This window comes from Lampris incognitus, chromosome 9, assembly GCF_029633865.1.
Source record: "Lampris incognitus isolate fLamInc1 chromosome 9, fLamInc1.hap2, whole genome shotgun sequence".
Lineage (NCBI taxonomy): Eukaryota > Metazoa > Chordata > Actinopteri > Lampriformes > Lampridae > Lampris > Lampris incognitus.
In genome coordinates this window covers 13,416,746-13,435,115 of record NC_079219.1, presented here as the reverse complement: position 1 = coordinate 13,435,115, position 18,370 = coordinate 13,416,746, and the positions used below count along the sequence as shown (strand labels likewise).

Sequence of the window (18,370 nt, the reverse complement as noted above, 5' to 3'; positions counted from 1 at the left end):
TGTTCATGACTGATTCTGCACCATATTGGCTGTGGCTAAATATCACTCCCAAGTTGCAGTCTTTCTTCATCTATGCCTAGTTTGTGTCCTGTGTGCATGAAACCTCGATCCTTTTCTCCAAGGATCAATGACACTAAACTGGTGTTGATCCTTAGGGTAGTACTCTGGTGGCATCTGTGGTGGGTGCCTGGTGTGTTAATGCAGAGGATGTTTTGACTCTTCACTATATATTAGGCATTATTTTGTAACTTACTTAACAAGTGAGTGCCTCATTGAGTGGGTATTGTACATGTTTCTGCGTGTCTACTCTGCCCACTTGGTACATATTGCATGCCGATGTTAGTCCTTCTGAGGTTTAGCTTCAAACAAGGACAAACTTACGATCTCATCGTTCTCTTCATTTGAAAATAAAGACTAATTAGTTTTTGATCCTATCGGTGGGTCAGGAAGCCACCAAGACACATTTCTGCTTGATTTGTTATCCGGACAATTGAATCAAATCTAGTGCATAATATAAATTACTCACAGCACCATCTAAACCATGATATATACTATGACATATACTATAGCCAGTCATGTTACCTAAGCATTGTTTTTGTTCGCTGAAGTGGCAGAAGGAGGGAGCAGAACGTTTATACGGGAATTTCCTGTCTTGCCAAATGTATGTGGTGGTAAACATCTATAGACAGGCCAATGTGGGGGTGAAAATTAAACAAGATCCAACATCAACAATTTCACAGTTGACTTGTTTATTTCTTATATGAATGCATCTGTCATATCATATATATATAGGAAACAATACATAAGTTGGCATCACAAACATCTGTATCTTTTATCTATAAAAAATACTGAATGCCTTTCTAAAAAAAACAGGAAAAAAATGTTGCAACCTTTATATATTTTCGTAAATTTATGGAACCAAGATAAGGCCACTGAACATGGCAGAGTGTTCAAAATCATCAAGAGTGAATAAATCATCCAATACTCATGGAAATTACAAATAATTGAAATGACCTATTTACAAAGTATACAGTGCTATACATTTTTAGACTTAACAGCGTCGACCAAATTAACCAAAGACCATTGCAAAATAAATGTCACACCCGAGAACATCAAAAACGGGATCCCTTTAAAAAAACATCCCTTAAACATTCTGCTCATGCATTTTCTTTTTAATATTTAGACTATCTAAAATGCTAGACAATTTTGTATTAGAAGTCAAAGGATGATGACCAACATCAAGTAAATATATTTTGGGTTGTTTCTTTTCTTTCTTTTTTTTTCTTCTTTTTTTAGATTTCAGTACAATAACTAAAAATAAACAGAACTGGACACCCTGTCATAAAAACACATATCAAATAGTCAGTGATGATTGACAATACTACAAATCTGACTTCTTCTCTGGCGACTGAAAAATGGATTAACTAAATGAGCAATGAGGCAGGGGACGGATTTTAAGTCAGTGTAGTTGTTCAAAATTCATTTAAGATAAAGTTAAACTAATTTATAGGGTGAAGATAACAAGGTTAAAAGGTCGGAGCAGCAATCAGAGAGAGGGCCCAGCATGAGTCTGCTGATGTTCCTCCAGGAGGTGGGGAAAAGCAAATGCTTTGTCACATTCTGTACATTCATACACAACCTGTCCAACGTGGCTTTCCTGGTGCTGCCTGAGAAGAGACAAATGGCTAAATGACTTGTAACACATATCACAACGATATTCTCCAACTTCTTGTTCAGAATGCATTCTCATATGCATGGACAGATCTTGGGCTACGTGAAATGTAAGGGGGCATTGAGAACACTTGAATTGATTTACAGCAAGCTGTGCATTGCTTTGAGTGTTAATCTTCTGACGATGCCTTTTCTCATGTTCTTTGAGATACTTCCTCAGTGCAAAGGTTTTTCCACAAAGCTCACATTTGAATGGCTGTTCAGTTGGGTGCTGTTTATTTTGATGCTCCAAGAGACCACTTTTGGAGGAGAACCGCTTGGAGCAAACAGGACAATTATGGAAGTCCTCCCCCGTCACGTCAACCTCTTCCTCCTCCAACATTGGGCAATTGTCAATGATAGGCAACTTTTCTGTCGAATGATTTGAGTATCCACTCTCTGTAATTGCATGCTGTTGACGGGAACAGTGGTGCTTGCGGAAAGCATCACTTCCCAAAAAGCTCTGGCCACACTCTGTGCACTCATACTGAGTGGCTGCAGTCAGATGGCAAAACTCATGCTCCATAAGCTTACTTTTGGAAAGAAATGTCAAGTTACAAAATTTGCATTCATGGCTATCATCCGAATGCACTGAAAAGTGATTGAGCAATTCAACAGCATTGGCGAAATGCTGGTAGCAAACTGGGCATTTGAACAAACATGCATTCCCTCCTTCCTCGGCAGCACTATTCATCTCTGATGTGTTATCACAATGGATCTTTAAATGGCTGAGGAACTGCTGACGAGAGGGAAAACTGATGTTGCATCGATTACAATGATATTCATTGGGCTGTGAGTGTTGGTGGGTGGCCTGGTGCTTTCTCAAGTGAGATCCATGCAGGAAGTGTTTATCACAATCTGCACATGAATAAGGTCGCTCTTTGGCTGCAAGGCAACCATGCTCAGAAAGTTTCTCTGGATTTTTGAAACGATTATGGCAAACCCCACAGCGATATTTCAGCTGTTTCATAATTTTGGAGGAGCATTCAAAGGGGGATGAAGACCTTTCTTCTGAGGTCACAGATGGGAATATGACACTTAAATCAGAGTGGATTTTCCGATGCTCTGCTCGACTGCTCTTGCAGGAAAATGTACGATTGCAAATGTCACAGGGAAAATTGTCTTCACGATGGGTGGCCATGTGTTCTGCAAGTTGCGAGGGTCCTGTAAAACTGAGCTGACATTTAGAGCAGCGATACGGACGGCTCTTTCCATGGGTATGCTTGTGTTTGCGCAATGCGAACAAAGAGACAAAGCCTCTGCCGCACGTCTGACATTGAAATTCTGATTTGTGCATTCGTTGATGCTGTTGCAACTGGGATGCCTGGAAAAAACATTTACCACATTCCGCACACTCATGTGGTTTTTCTCCCAGATGACATCGTTGATGATCTTCAAGGCTTTCTGATGTTGGGAATGTTTTGCCACAGACATGGCAGGGGAAGTATGGTGCAGAGTCCGAATCATTGTCCTCACTGCCATCATTTCCAACTTCACTTACATCTTCACTCTCACTGGAAATCTTCACTGGAATACTTATTTCTTGGTCAGTAGTCACTTTATCCTTTATAATGTCATCCATGTGTTCCTCCATCTTCTCATTTTTATGTCTTACCCTAAAGTGTCTAATAAGTGATTTTTTGACAGAGTAGCTTTTGTAACACAATTGGCACGTGTAAATCTGACTTGGATGCATTTCAATGTAATGGTTATTTAATGACTGCCTTGTCCAAAACCTCTCACTGCACACCTTGCAAGCAAATGATCTATTTTCGCTATGGCATGATCTGTGGATGACAAGCTCATTTGATGAAAGAAATGTCTTAGGACAATCAGGGCAAGAATGTGTCTTATAAATACCATGCATACGCATGTGTTTTTCAAGATTTCCTTGACTGTTGCATACTCTCCCACACTTGAAACAGGTATTGCCTTTTTTCACTTGCGCCAGTCTTCCATGGTCTTCAAGGTGACTGATGAGCATTAAACCATCAGTGAAACTCTTATCACATTCTGAACACTGGTACTGCACAGCCTTGTGTTCTTCAGATGAACTACTTTGCTCCTGGTTTCCTCCTGAATTATGTGAAGGTATGTCTTTTGAGTCATCTTTGCAGGAGAAATTGGTCTGCAAAACTCCTGTTCCTGTTGTTTTAGAACCTCTGTTAAATACTAGAACAGCATCATTCAGGACGAAATCCATCTCTGAGGCGACAGGGGCAACTGATACAGTATCAAGAGCTCTACTGGTATCACTTACAAGTCCTCTGCATTTCCTGGAATGATTACGGAGTAGATTTCCTTTCCAGAAACCTTTCTTGCATCTTTTACAAGTCAGTGGAAGTTGCTTTGTATGTATGCGCATATGGCCACTTAACCCGGATTTATTTATAAAGTGCATGTTGCATGAAGGACATGGAAAGGGTTTGTGTATTTTATTGTCTAAACTAGTATTGTGGCTAAACAATAGGTTGCCATCACCACTCTGCTGTTTGATACCCTCTCTCCTTTCCACGGCTTCTTTCTTCATGCTGACTATCTTTGACAAATGCTGCTGAAGTGGAGCAGCAGACTCAGGTGAACTCAAAATCGAATCCTGCTTGTGTGTGTTCAGAAAATGTTGTTGAAGCTGAGAAAATAGCAGGAAATGGGAATTACAATGAGCACAAGAAAAGCCCTTTGGGGGACCCCGAATAGACAACTGTTGACTTTGGTCCTGCAAGCTTGACGTTGCAGAGCAACTTTTTTTGTGTTTTTCAAGACTGTCTAGTGAAAAAATAGAACCACATTGGTCACATAACGCTGACTTCATTTGGATGCACTTGGCTGAATGGCGTTGCAAATAATCTTTCCGGATGTATCTCTCTCCACATCTGTGACACACAAATGGCTTCTCCCCTGTATGCAAACGGGAATGCACCACCATCTGCCAAGTGGTTTTAAAAGATCGAAAGCAATATTTACAGGCATGCTTCGATTCTTTATTGGAATAAGGCTGCAGAACATGATCTATTACTCCATGATGGCGTTTTGGCATATTTTCCGTCTGTGGATCAAATCTCTCTGGCTGGGGACCATGTGTTTTACCTGACTTTTGACTACATTTGGTGAACTTATGTCTTTCAAGAGATTTTTTGTGAATGAATGACATGCCACAGTGGCTGCATCTGAAAGATTTTCTAGCGTGTAGCATGGAGAAGTGACGAGCTAAATTAGACTGAGTGGAGAAGGTTTTAAAACAAAGGCTGCACTCAAATGCCTGCTTTTCCGCAGCTGGTTTAAGCTTGTTTTGCCAACCTTTTCCAACATCCTCCAAACTGATTTTGGGTATGCAAACTTCCAGTCGTTGCTTTTTCCCTTTACAGCGAATCTGATGTAGTTTAAGGTAGTCATATCTTGAGAAGCAACTGTCGCAGGCTTTACAGCGATAAGGCTTAACTTCAGTGTGTGTCAAAATGTGGCGTCGAAGGTTTCGGGATTTCATAAAGGTCTTTGTACAGAATTTGCACTTGTATTCACCTTCACTTTCAGCTTTCAGCTTCTCTTTTGTCTCTTTGAAATTGGATACATTCAATAATTTTGATGTGTCAGGACGGTGAACCTTTGACTCTCCTTCTCTGTAAACACCATCACAAAAAGCTTCATGCTGCAAACACATTGGCTTGCTGTCAAATTCATTGCCACAGTGCATACATGCATAGGGTTGCTGACAACTATGTGAGCCAAGATGTTTCAAGAGAAATGATCTGTACTTGAACTTTCGTGGGCAGTGGGGGCAGTGGTGCTGAAGCTTTTTTGATCCTGTTGCAGTGGCCCTCGAGGGCAATGCATTGACTTCTTGGCCATCTTCTCTCACAGTGCTTTTACCACCAGGACGCTTAGTGTCTGGGGTTCCACTGCATTTCCTTTTATGTTGTGTAAATTTTGTTTTTCCAAAGTATTGCCCACATTTTGAGCAGAATACCAGTGTCATTGAGCTGTGGCCTTTAAGGTGTTTTTTCAAGCGATTTGTCCTTGTAAACACCCGTGGACAGTAAGAACACTGAAATGATTTTGGACCCTTTTCACTTGTCTTACTAACTTTATGACCGTATTCAGAAACTGAACACTTTTCTTGGTGAAGCATAAGGTATACCTTTCGGTAAAATTGTTTTCCACAGGTTTTACAGGTAAAAGGTTTATCTCCAGTGTGACTATGCATGTGGCGAAGCAAATAACGCCGAGAACTGAAGTAACAATTGCAAAATGGGCATTGGCATGAAGAAGATCTGGAAATATGTTTTAGAGAATGCTTCCTTAGTTCTTTGGCATTAGGAAGTTCCTCTTTGCAAAGAGAACACTGTAGCCACTTTTGCCCTTTCAGTTCACTCAAAGTTTGTGAGGACAGTTGTGGTTTCAATGGTGGTTTCTTCTCAAACTCGCGTGCCTTTCCTTCACCACGTTTGTGGGACTGCATATGTCTTAGTAGATATACAGGGTACTGGAACTGCAATGGACAGTCCGGGCACTGAAGCATCCCCCTTTTTAGATGTGACCGTCTGTGCTGGATCAAGTCGCTGATGGTTGGAAGGATCTTTCTGCAAACAGTGCACTGTATCCTCCTCTGGTGAACAGCTTTGTGAGCAATCAGATATGCACGGTTTTTAAACCTTTCGCCACAATCCAAACAGCGGAAAGGTTTTTCCTCTTTGTGGTTGTGTTCGTGTTTATTTAGTGATAATGATGAGCTGAAATGTTTCCCACAAAATTTACAAGCAAAGGAGGACAGGCTTGTCCCGGGTTCATCTGAAGTTGAGGTATCCTCACAATCATCAGTTCTTTCCCTACTGAGTTTAGTTTGCTTAGAGACTGGAGGCAAACATGAATTCCTGTATTTGACCGTTTTGCCAGTAAGCTTAAACAACTCGTGTTTCTTCATATGTCTGTATTTACCGGAGGGATGGCGAAAAATTGCCGGACAAAGACTGCATTTGTAGAGATGCTCTTTCTTAGGGACTGTTTTTTCCTGCTCCTCAGTTTCATTAGATTCAGTCTTCCTCTTGGAAAGTTGATTGTAATATTCTTTCAGGCAAGTGTTTTGGATATGTCTACGTCTGTTAGATGTTAAAGTGAAAGAAGCATGGCACAAGGGACACTGAAATTTGTCGCCAATCTTTCCTTTTCCACCATACGTCAACTCTCTGATGCAGTTACGCAAATGTCGAGCTCTGTTGTAAGAGTACTTGAAAACACGTGGGCAGAGAGGGCATTTGTGCTTTCCTTTTGTCTGCATCCCTGTATTATCCATTTTGTCTTCACTAAAACTCTTGCTACACTCACTGAGTGCAATTGTATCGCTCTTTCCCTTGTGTTCACAGTTGTGTTTCTGGAGCTTTTCTGCAGTTGTGAAGGTTTTACCACATATGTGACATACATTAGTCTTACAGACATCTATGAGCTTCACATAACATTCAGGTGGACTGGTGTGTTGACTGTCGCATGCCAATTCCTTCTGCAAGGTTTCTGTATTGCTACTAATTGCAAGAGATTTTGCATCTGAAACTGTACGTCTCTGGCCACGACAGCGACCAGGTATATGTTTATGTCTGTACAGGGTACTACTCTGTGCAAAATATGTACCGCATCTACTACATTTAAATGGTGTTTTGCCTGTGTGCGTTCGCATGTGTTGGAAATAAAGATATAATTTAGAAAAAGTATGTCCACAGTAGTTGCAATTGTGGAGGGAAGGTTTTTTCTTCTGCAAGATAGACCTAGGGGGCCCTGCTGGTACACCACACACATGTTTTCCAGCTTGTTCACTAGCCACCAAGTAGATTTTACAGGTCTGGCAAAAGTGGAATTTGTCCAAAAAGTGGTTACAATGGTGGTGTTCAATGAGATGATCTACATTTCTAGTGCTGTATTGGCATTCTGCACAGTAATAGGCCTCTCCTGTCTCATACCCTGGTTCTAGGGTCTTCAAAATAACAATAGGCTGCAAGCATTTCCTCATTTGTGTGCAAGATTTCAGCTGAGCAGATTGCACCTCCAAATGATTCATGCATTCATTTTCATTGCTGGCCACTGAACCCTCTTCATCAGAATCACAGAGGGAGTTTTCTCTTGACAGAGGTTCACCATACAACATACCAAGTGCATTTGGGCCTTTGTCCAATGTTGTATACCCCTCTTGAAATGATTTTCTATTATCATCAGGGACATCCCCTCTTGTAACAGGTGGTTCTATGGTTATTTGACTCTGTGGCAAAGACTCTTCCTGTTCCAGAAATGAGGACAAGTTGGTGTTCTCTGATGGTGATGTTGACTCATTTTTTGGGGAAGAGTTTATGGCTATGCTCGAGTTGTCTGATGTTAAACAGGACTCTAAATGATCTGAAACGCTTGGATTATTGTTTTGACAAGTCGAATTACAGTCACTGTCCTCTAGAGGGCCACTGGAAATTATGCTCTGAGATCCATCTGTAGAGGTGTGATTCTCAGAGAACTCCAAATTAGTTTCTATATCTTGATTGGTGTCCTCCAAACTATCAATATCGCTTTCACTCACTGCATAACTCACAGCGGTTGTGCATGTGTATTTCACAAGCTTTTGAGAAGTACTATTGGACTCTGATAAATTAACATTTGGCAACTCTGGAGATTCATTGATAGACGATTCCATTTCTTCATCTTGATTATCTTTCCTCTTGTTTTTCTCTTGACCATCCGTGGAGATCAAAATTGGGCGCACGTTTTCTTCCAAAGCCTCCTCATTATCTTTTTTTTTTGATTCTTTACTTTCCTTTTCCTGGATTTTACCCTCTTGGTCTACCTTTTCAAGTCTGCCAATTCCAGAGATGTCATTTGCAGCAACTGCAATAGTCTCCTGGCATTTCTTTTGTTCTGGACACATCTGATTATCCCCACTGCTGTCTGGATATTTCTTTAGCACATCCTGTATCCAGTTTTTATGGCCAAGAGGAGTGTCCATTTCTTTCTTTTGGACAGGAACACTCTTCTCTTCAAAAACTTTTTTCTCCTGAGAGCCACCAAGCTCATGACTACTTTTCATACTTTTACTCTCTAAAGTTGTCACATCTTTTGAACTGCTACAGGAATTATTACTTTGTACGCATGTTTTTATGAGATTTTCCTCATTTTCAAGCTTGTCCTGTACAGAGTCAAATATCTTTTCTCTAGCCTCATCTGTTGAGAGAGAGCGCTCTTGTGAAACCAAAGAGGTCTCTGACACACTAGGGCACAAACTCTGCATGGAAAATGACATATTACAAGTAGAAGTAAAAGGCCAATCAGACTGACTGCCCTTGTTAGCATCATCAGTTTCACTGGTTTTAGTTTCGGGATCAGAATTACTTTTCATAAATTTACACGATGGCCTTACTTCTTCACTGGCATCTGCTTCAGAGCAGCTACTTACATCTGAATAGTCTTCAAGAAAGGATGAATTTAATATTCCACAGTCTTGTTTAATGTCTTGTAGGTCTGCTGCAAAATTAGAGGGAAAATCCCCTGATGTAGATAATCCATCTGTGGCAAAATTTGAGATGTTGCTGTTGCCACATTGCGATAAGCCATCTTTAACTGTTTCTTGTCCATCAGCTTGCCATGGCATATCACTGTAGTATCGTTGATAAACACAGTCTGAACTCGTAATACTGGAGTCTGAGTAAAAATTCATGTTAAAGTCTGAATTTGTTGAAGGGGGTTCTTGGGAATCCACCATGTTGGAGAATTCATGATGTTCGATGAAGTTTTCCATTTCCTCGGATAGATTTTCCTCAGATTCAGGGGACACTCTAAATGCTCTTGAATCTGATGATACAGGCTGAAGGTTGTGAAAGTATGAATCCCACCCATGCGCCATTCTCTCCAATGACTGGAGCCTGGGGGTTAGTTAAATTCATCCAATCCTGTGAAAAAAAAATTCACAGAAGGATAAAATTTTAATAGACACTATTTCAAATATAAACTAGAATGAAATACCAAATAAAACAAATAAGACTCTAATCACCAGATTTTAAAATGGTAAACTGACCTCTTCTTGGGCCTAGATGGACTGGACCCAAGTGGATGTGAATTAGCCTACAGCTGAACAGCAGCCTGGGAATATGGAAATGAAGATCAATTGATTGCTTTGTTGCCTAATGACATAAATAGTTTGTATTTTTGGTGTATTTGCTTAACTATCGAGTATAATGCCTCTGCATTATAAAAAAGCAAAATTAGTACATTTTGTGCAGTGTGATCCAAATAATACCACTGTCAGGCCTTTTGTCAACTGAAGTACACACTTGTGAATAATTTTTATGTTGTACTACATTTTTAAGTTAAAATAAAGGAAGCACTCATCAGGAACTTTCTTAATGGCAATATAGATCAATAAAGCTAATGACATGTTTTAGCTACAAGTGTTTAAACTTGAATAAATAAATATCTAATGATTTTATCAAATAATTTATTAAAGACCATGGTCACATGCAATGTTGTTATGGAAGGAAAACAAGGAAAAAACAAAAACAAAGCAAACAGACATCAACAAAAGCTATTTTACCTGGTTAAAAAAAGTCCACTTCCATCTAAATAATCTTGAATAATAAAATCAATTCCGTGAGCCTGCAAGACAGAAAAAAAACCATTAATGCTTACAGAGTAATAAGTACTTAGTTTTAGCCTCTTTCTCCCTATGCACATGAAGAGGGAGGCAAAAAAAGGGTAGGATTCAAAAGGACAGAGATGGTGGTTTGAGGGATTGAAAGTGGCAGGGCTGTAGCAGAACGCCACACCACAGCTTCTCACAAGTCTACCCAGACAGTTTGATTAGCTAACACCGGCTTGTCGCCTTACTATTCTGCTCATATTTTATCAGTTTAACATGGGCCCTCACATGTGTCTTCTACATCATATAGGATGCAAAATATAAACAATTTCCGTGGGAACGGTACAGTTTGTTGTACTTAGGGAGACATACCAGAGACAGAATCACAAGACATGTTAAATGCAACCTGCATACGTAGGTCAGCCATTGTCATGGAAATCTGAAAGTATAATTAGTTTAATGACTTGTTTCTGCTGCAAATGTTCATTACAACAGTTTGAATAGTTGATTAAATCAGTCTCCAGAGTTGTGACTGCGCCATCCACTTTTAAGATGGGCCTGCCATTTCCAGGGTTCCCACTCTTTTGAGGAAACATTTTCCAGGACATTCTTAATGGTTTTAGCTCAGACATTCATGGAGGTCGTTTCTCACAGAAAGTAATTTTATTCAGTATTAACTATCAGTGAAAGCCTCATCATTCCTTAAATAGACTGCGTAACTTTTATCTGGTCTTTAATTATAACTTCCAAACTTCAAAAAATGATGGGACATCACAGGTGCTAAACATATGGCTAAAAATATACAATCTCAGCTAAAAATTGCCGAATAGTCGATAGATTTCCAGGTTTTCCGGGATATTGGGCTATACAAATAAAATTGACTTGACCTGACACATGGGAACCCTGTTTTTCGTAGAGCATCAAATGCAAATGAGAGAAACCTGGCTGATTCTTGGATAAACTCAGTAGAACTATCCAGATCAGTGTGGATTGGGAGGCTAGCAACTATTCTTAATGATGTGACAATAGTGGAGGATGGTTTCAATGGGATCAACCAGAAATCCACGATACCGCTGTCAAGAAATGGTTTCATAACAGTAATGTGCACATGAACTAAGGAAATATCTTCAAAAGCAAGACATTCCTACAATACAACGAAGCTGGTTCACCCTCCTCTGCCTGTTGCCTCTCTCGCTCTCCTCGTCCTCTCTCCAATTTCTAGGTGGTCTTCATCCTTTCACTCTGGTGCAAATAAATACAGCCGCCCATATAATTCAAATGCTTCAGCCACATTGTCGAATCAGCTTAATATTCAGCCGTGACTTTAGAAATAAATTATTGCTAGCAATTCCTTTATGTCATAGGCTATGCTACCTCAAATGAATAGTCAGCTCTGATAAGATTCAGTGTGACTTCCCTTTTGTAAACATCTGAAGCCCCGCCCCCATGCATAAGCAGTAAAAGGGATGCTACAACAGAAACTGGAAGAAGTGAAATGTAAAGAAAAAGCTCCATCTCTGTAGGTATCCTTTCCATAATGTTGTCAGACACTTATAACAACCTGAGCCTGTCAGTGGCAAAAACAAGCACTTTTAATGGACGTACTAGGAAAGGCACAATTGCCCTCAAGGATTACATTGCAGCCCGTTTCGCAGCTGCCAGCTGAAACTGCCATTTAAATGTCTCCCTAACTGACAACTGAGTCACGGAAGACTAAGTTGCTAAAGGGTTAGCTCGCTTTACTGACTTTGCGCTGGCTTGCCTTTCATACTTGCCATATTCTTTGACGTGACAAATTCTCATAGTATGTCTAATGAGGTTCGTGGTATTAAAATGTCATTGTTGCGTTCCACCACAAGGGATTTCTGCTTTACATACATTGCATATAGCGATTTTATTGTCTTTTTTGGACACCTTGTATAACTGCCAGAAGGGTGAAGCCATTTTAGCGAGCTTCTTTTGCTGCGCACAGAGTCTCACGTATTTTGCGTCATCTGATTGGCTCTTCTGATCGGCCTTTATTGAGAGCTCCAATCAAACTATTTAGAATTAAAATCAGCCGATAATGATCAGTGGCTGATCGATCGGAGCGTCCCTAATTGACAGCCATCTTGGATTTTGAGATCAGGGTTGGTGAGGTTCTTCTGATTTTCTGAGTCGGAAATCTGACTTCAGGGGGCGTTCCAGTTGAAATTTCCGACTGGGAACTTGGAAATTCCTACTTCCCAGTTCAAATGGAATGCACCATGAGTCCCTGTCTATACATACTCTACACTATTGATTGTGGAGTGTGGTTCGTGTGTTGGCTGTAGATGGAAAGCTGGGAGTGGCTCTGTTGCACCAGCAACACACTGGTAGTGGTTAGTGATTAGTCACAGTTATGGTGCATCTGCTATTAAATTCTGTAAATATTTCTGACTAGTGACAGTGGGATATGAAAGGTGATGGTGCATCAGTTTGTATGATGTTTGTGTGATGAAGAGATCATCAGCAGCAGTGTCTTTGAATGCCATAGTGGAAGGAAAACTGAATTGTTTCTGGTGAGTAAAAAGGTGCATTTTAGAGATTCCTGTGCATTCACGGGAAAAAACAATGCTAAACTTTGGCACAGTGCGAATCAATGAAAAATTAATGGAAGGAAGCAATACGGTGCGACAACCTGCTATTTTGCCTCGATATGCATAACATTATGCAGTATGGGTGGGTCTATTCTTCTAGTTGGCAAATCCAATGGCAAGCAGACATTTTCAACGTTAATATATTTTACTCATTGGGAACTCCAACTGAGTCCCTTGGTCCAAATTTGACTTTGAAAGGGAGCTGTGCCAATTGGTTTGCTTCAAGAGCAATTTTCACTCAAAGGAACATTTTTAAACTCGAGCAAGCAACCACTACCCTATTTTCATTTTCCCCTTTTTCTCTGGGCGAGGCAGTGGGTTGTTGCACCATATCACCTTTTTCCCTTCACTTTTCACAGATTTGTGCTACGCCAAGTTGCACAAGCAAGCCCATGACTGCTCTCACCATCAAGTTTCAGACCATGCTTTCGCAAGATGGTGAGCTCTAAAACTGAAAAAGGTTTAAGCAGTAGTGCCAACCTTGTAAAATTTTGCTATGAAAGCAAGTGACCTGTTGTAATTTCCGCCATCTGTGATATTGCAGGTATCTGTAGGTGGCTAATCGAATATAGGAGGCAGGGTTCTCCCCAAAGGACAGAATAGTGGCTATCTGTTCCTCCACTATTTACAAAATTCCTCCAAAATGTAAGGAGCTTGCAATAAAACATTAATTACGATCCTAAATGGACTCATAACATTTGCATAAATTTATCTCATAAAATTTAAACAAGTCATAATTCAAAAAATAAGAAAACAGTACTCTTGATAACCAATCCAAAAAGACTAGGTCTTTTAAACAGGTGCGTGAGCTGAATGCATATAAGATGAGATACAGAAAATTGCTTGCACACTGATGAATAAGAGGAATGTCCACACTGCGGTTTAAGGATGCAAAAATCTCAAATATTTGATGGTCCATAGTGCCGTAAAACAACAAAAGCGCAATTGAGAGTATCTTCACCAACTGCATCCGAGTGTGGCACACCAGTGTCAGACAGGAAGGCTTTGTAATGGGTGGTGAAAACTGCCCAGAGCATCATTGGCACCCAGCTCACCTCCATCGAGGACCTCCAACGTCAGTGGAGTGTGCAAGTCATCATCAAGGATACATCTCAACCAAACCACAGTCTGTTTACCATAGCAGCCTCCACTCCCGCTCCAGCAGACTCGGAAACAGCCTTTTCCCAGTTGCTGTGACCATGCTAAACTCTGGTCCACTGCAAATTTTAATGAGTGGGGACTCAACAGTGAATGGAACACAGTGAATAAATTGTAACTAAAATGAATTCCAAATATAGGAAGTAAAACTGATGTAGCTTTAGCAATGCAAGGCAAGTCATGTGTAGTTTCGTTTGTAGTGGTATCAAAGAGGTTAAGCTATCTGTTATTACACAGTGTACCTGACATTGTTATCTTGTTATCTTCCGTGCCTTGTCTCCAAACTATTGTCGGACACAGGAAGACTTTGTTTGTAGGTTCCATGGCAGAAGTTGTCAGGCTAATACCTGCTAACTTTGGGGTGATACCAACTTCTTATTTAACTTATATGTTCTCATGTTCTATGTGAAGTAACTTTGGGACAATGTCAAATTCTTGTGGCACTGTTGCAGATATTTCACAGAAAAAAGACATCCAGCTCAGTTCAGACACTCTTTTCGCAGGAGATAAAAACTACTGACATTCCAACAAGCACCGCAACCCACACAGTCCATGCTGCAGCTGAACTCAGAGCTCACCAGAATAAACAGCGACCTACTCGGCCACTAGTCCAAATGTTGTAGTCCACTGGGCAGGATTAATGTGAACATCATAGCTAGTTGTGTCTGCCCACTAACTCACATGGCAGTTCAATGGTTAGTCTGTCAGAAACACAACATAAGCGAGGATATGAATATACTTAATTTGACTGTGTGTAGAGTTGAGAGCAGGAATCAAGTTGCAAAAATTGGGACTTGTGACTAAACTTGAACTTGTCTGTTGTAAGACTTGGACTAATTGCTTGAGGACTTGAGTTAAGACTTTAATACAAACACCCTAGACTTGAAAGCAATACCTCGTTTAGACTCACTTAATCTGGTAACACTGGAGCAACTGTTAATTCATAAAATAATACATTTTGAATACATTCATCATCAGCCGCTTCTCCGAGGTTGGGTCGCGGTGGCAGCAAGCTAAGTAGGGCACTCCAGACGTCCCTCTCCCCAGCAAAGCCCTCCAGCTCCTCCTGGGGGATCCCAAGGCGTTCCCAGGCCAGATTGGACACGTAGTCCCTCCAGCGAGTTCTGGGTCTCCTCCCAGTTGGCCGTGCCCGGTAAACCACCAAAGGAAGGCGCCCAGGAGGCATCCTAATCAGATGCCCAAACCATCTCAACTGGCTCCTTTTGATGCGAAGGAGCAGTGGCTCTACTCCAAGCTCCCTCTGGATGTCCGAGCTCCTTACCCTATCTCTAAGAATGAGCCCAGACACCCTACGGAGGAAACTAATTTCAGCTGCTTGTATCCGCGATCTCACCCCTTTTGGTAACTACCCAAAGCTCATGACCATAGGTGAGAGCTGGAACAAAGATTGACTGGTAAATTGAGAGCTTTGCCTTCTGGCTCAGCTCCTTCTTCACCACAACGGTCCAGTACAACGGCCGCATTACTGCTGAAATTTTGAATACATCAGTATTATATCCAGTTTAGCCTAATGATTTGCATACAATTATGGCTTGCATACCAAACCATGTGGATAATGGATAAATGGAATTGGCAACCTATGCCTAATAATGAGCCAACCCTTAGCTAATGGCCGTTTCATAAGGAACTAAACAAACAAATAACTCCGATGTGAATGTTTCCATACATGTGCTGGTTAAAGCCTGAGGCAAAATACTTAATCAAGCTCGGGCAACTCCTCCAACTGGCAAATGGAGAGAGTGCATGTCTCTAAAAATAAGATTAGAGAAATGGCCTACTTTTTCAATGCTTTTGGTAGGCCATAGACCCATGCAACAGAGTATGGCTTTAATCCGAAAACAAATGAAATTAAACAAGTTGCTTTGCACCCCCCCACCCTTTATGTTCAGCATGTTTTGTGGAACAAAGCTATGTGTCCGCTTATATAAGGAGAAGAGCAGATAATATTATGTAAGATGAGGATTCCTAACCCTCCACTTACACACACACACACACACACACGCACGCATGCACGCGCGCACACGCACTCCACTGAATGCTGCATTAGTGTCAAAGCAGTTGCATAGGCATAATAACTGCTAATGTAGTAGGCCAGTAAAGTTCCAGTGCCAGTAAAGCAAATGCACATAAGTAGGCTAAAGAAGTTCCTGTTTCAGAAGTTGTCTGTTTCATAGCAGTTTTTAATACTGATGCTTATCATATTTTAACAGATCTCAAAAATGCAAGGAAAAAGAGTTGCTCAAGGCAGCAGCAGACTCGACACCCAGATAGCTGCAGAAACAAAGACAAAAATGGAGAGAAAATTCCAACAGATGTTAACAAAAAGAGCCCTCTAAAACATTATGAACAAAACCCCAACCTCAGATGATGCAGATTAAGTAAACCCCACCAACATTAACTCCCAACCCCAAACATCTTACAGGGTCCTCCAACCAATGAAAACCATATAATCAGCCACACCAGACATCAACATTAAGGCAGAAAAGATCATACAAATAGAGACAAACTGAGGAAGACACACAATATGCTTAATGGAAAAAAAGTAACTTGTCTGTCTGAAGAAGAAACTAAAAATGGAGGGGGGGGGGGACAAGATCTACAATGCTGCTTGCAAGTCAAGTCATAAAGAGTAGAGAGAACCATTTGAAACAGTGTGTGAGAAACAAAAGAAGGAGGATGGGTGATCATGTCAAAGTCTTCCTGCACAGAGACGATGTCTCCACAGTAATCAATGGTAAAACTGGGGAGGTCAGGATGGCTGGGCAGATTTACGGGAAGAGGTTCCTCAAGGATACAACGGAAAATCTCCACAAGAAATTCCTGAGAGAAGCCTAGCGTGAAGGTCTCCTGCTGCTAGTTTTTTTTACAGCACAGGCCCTTATGGAATGTGAAACCAAGAGTGACAGACCAAGAAACATACATGTAAAATACACGAAGATTTCAGCAGCAAAGAAAACAAATAAATAAATAATTGTACCAACTCGGGGTAACAATTACAAAGTCCACAACTGATCTGGTGGCTTTGTCTGTTTGTGACAGAAAATATCAAGTGCATGTTTGGTACATGTGATGTTTACAAGGACCTTATGTTCCCTATGGTCATGGAACTAGCAGAAAAAATAACACCATGTCATGCAGTGAATGGGTCACTAAGTCAACACCTATGACAAAAAAAAAAAATCTTCAAGATGCCACTACCAGTGAGTTTGAGATTAAAAACAACAACCCCAGAAAACAAAGTTCCAACCATCAAGAAGCTTCTCGAGCTAACAAAGACCGACCTGCCCCATTTCTGTACTCACTTGTACAACACTGGACACTGGTTCACATGTATTAAAAACCTGAAAGAGAGTTTGACTGAGAATGAAGTTGTAAGTCCATGTCAACTATGGCAAAAACTACATTTGCAAATGGAATAAAGAAATCAAGGACACTCACTTCGGTGAGTCCCACCAGCAAGTCACACTGCACACAGGGGTGATCTAATTCAATGGTGGACAAGCTGAACCATTTGGAAATGTTATCTGGTAGCCTACTACATGATGCTGTCATCACATGGGCACATTTGGATCCAGTCCTGGATCACATTAGAGCCAAACTGCCCCTGGTAAAAAACATCTACTTCCTTTTAGATGGGCTTAAGTCACAGTACAGGAATGAGCTAGCATTCTACCTAACCTCCATAGCGCCTTTTATGAAAGGCTTTGAGACATTAACATGGAACTTCACTGAGGCCTCCCCACAAAAAAGGAGCCCCTGATAAGAGTAGGAGGTGCACTTAAAAACCTGGCAGATTGTTTGGTGGCCTATAGGCTTGGGTGATTGGACGAATATATCGGCAATAGTCGATTGGCTGAGTCCAATTGGTGGCTGGTTTTTTGGGGTGTTTTTTGCGTGATTTTTGTCCTTTTATTTTACTAATTTAATGGTCCGCCGTCTTGAGAATTCAACTCGGTAAATGATTAACCCATAATGTGCGATTCAAAGCGTGCGCAAATCGGGCCCTGCAGTTGGAGTTGGGTGATACGCATGTTCTTGTTGCACTGATTTCTGACAAGTCTTTCACAAAACGGCAGTGACTGCAGTGACTAAATTTAAGCCATATTTAATGGTTACAGTTCGTTCGATTGGTGCTGAAAAGCAACAGCAACTATGTGCAGTTGTGCACCCTGATCATTTAATAGCATAGTTATGTTACCCCTACCTGTTTGTTCATTTGGATGTTGCAAGCAGAGGCTTCCTTCATCCGACGTCATCAGACCCC

The 18,370-nt window shown here is 40.9% G+C and overlaps 1 protein-coding gene across 1 annotated transcript in view; it reads right to left on the bottom strand.

The window, feature by feature from the left end:
* Positions 1-744: 744 nt before the first annotated feature.
* znf1035 (zinc finger protein 1035) overlaps positions 745-18,370 on the bottom strand; it is a 57,686-nt gene continuing 40,060 nt past the window's right edge. Inside the window, exons 2-4 of the mRNA XM_056286916.1 lie at positions 10,265-10,326; positions 9,749-9,813; positions 745-9,623 (exon numbers count right to left, since the gene is read on the bottom strand). Of these exons, the coding sequence (XP_056142891.1) occupies positions 1,547-9,577 (8,031 nt within the window). The 5' untranslated portion in view covers positions 9,578-9,623; positions 9,749-9,813; positions 10,265-10,326 and the 3' untranslated portion in view covers positions 745-1,546. The remainder of the gene's footprint in view (positions 9,624-9,748; positions 9,814-10,264; positions 10,327-18,370) is intronic.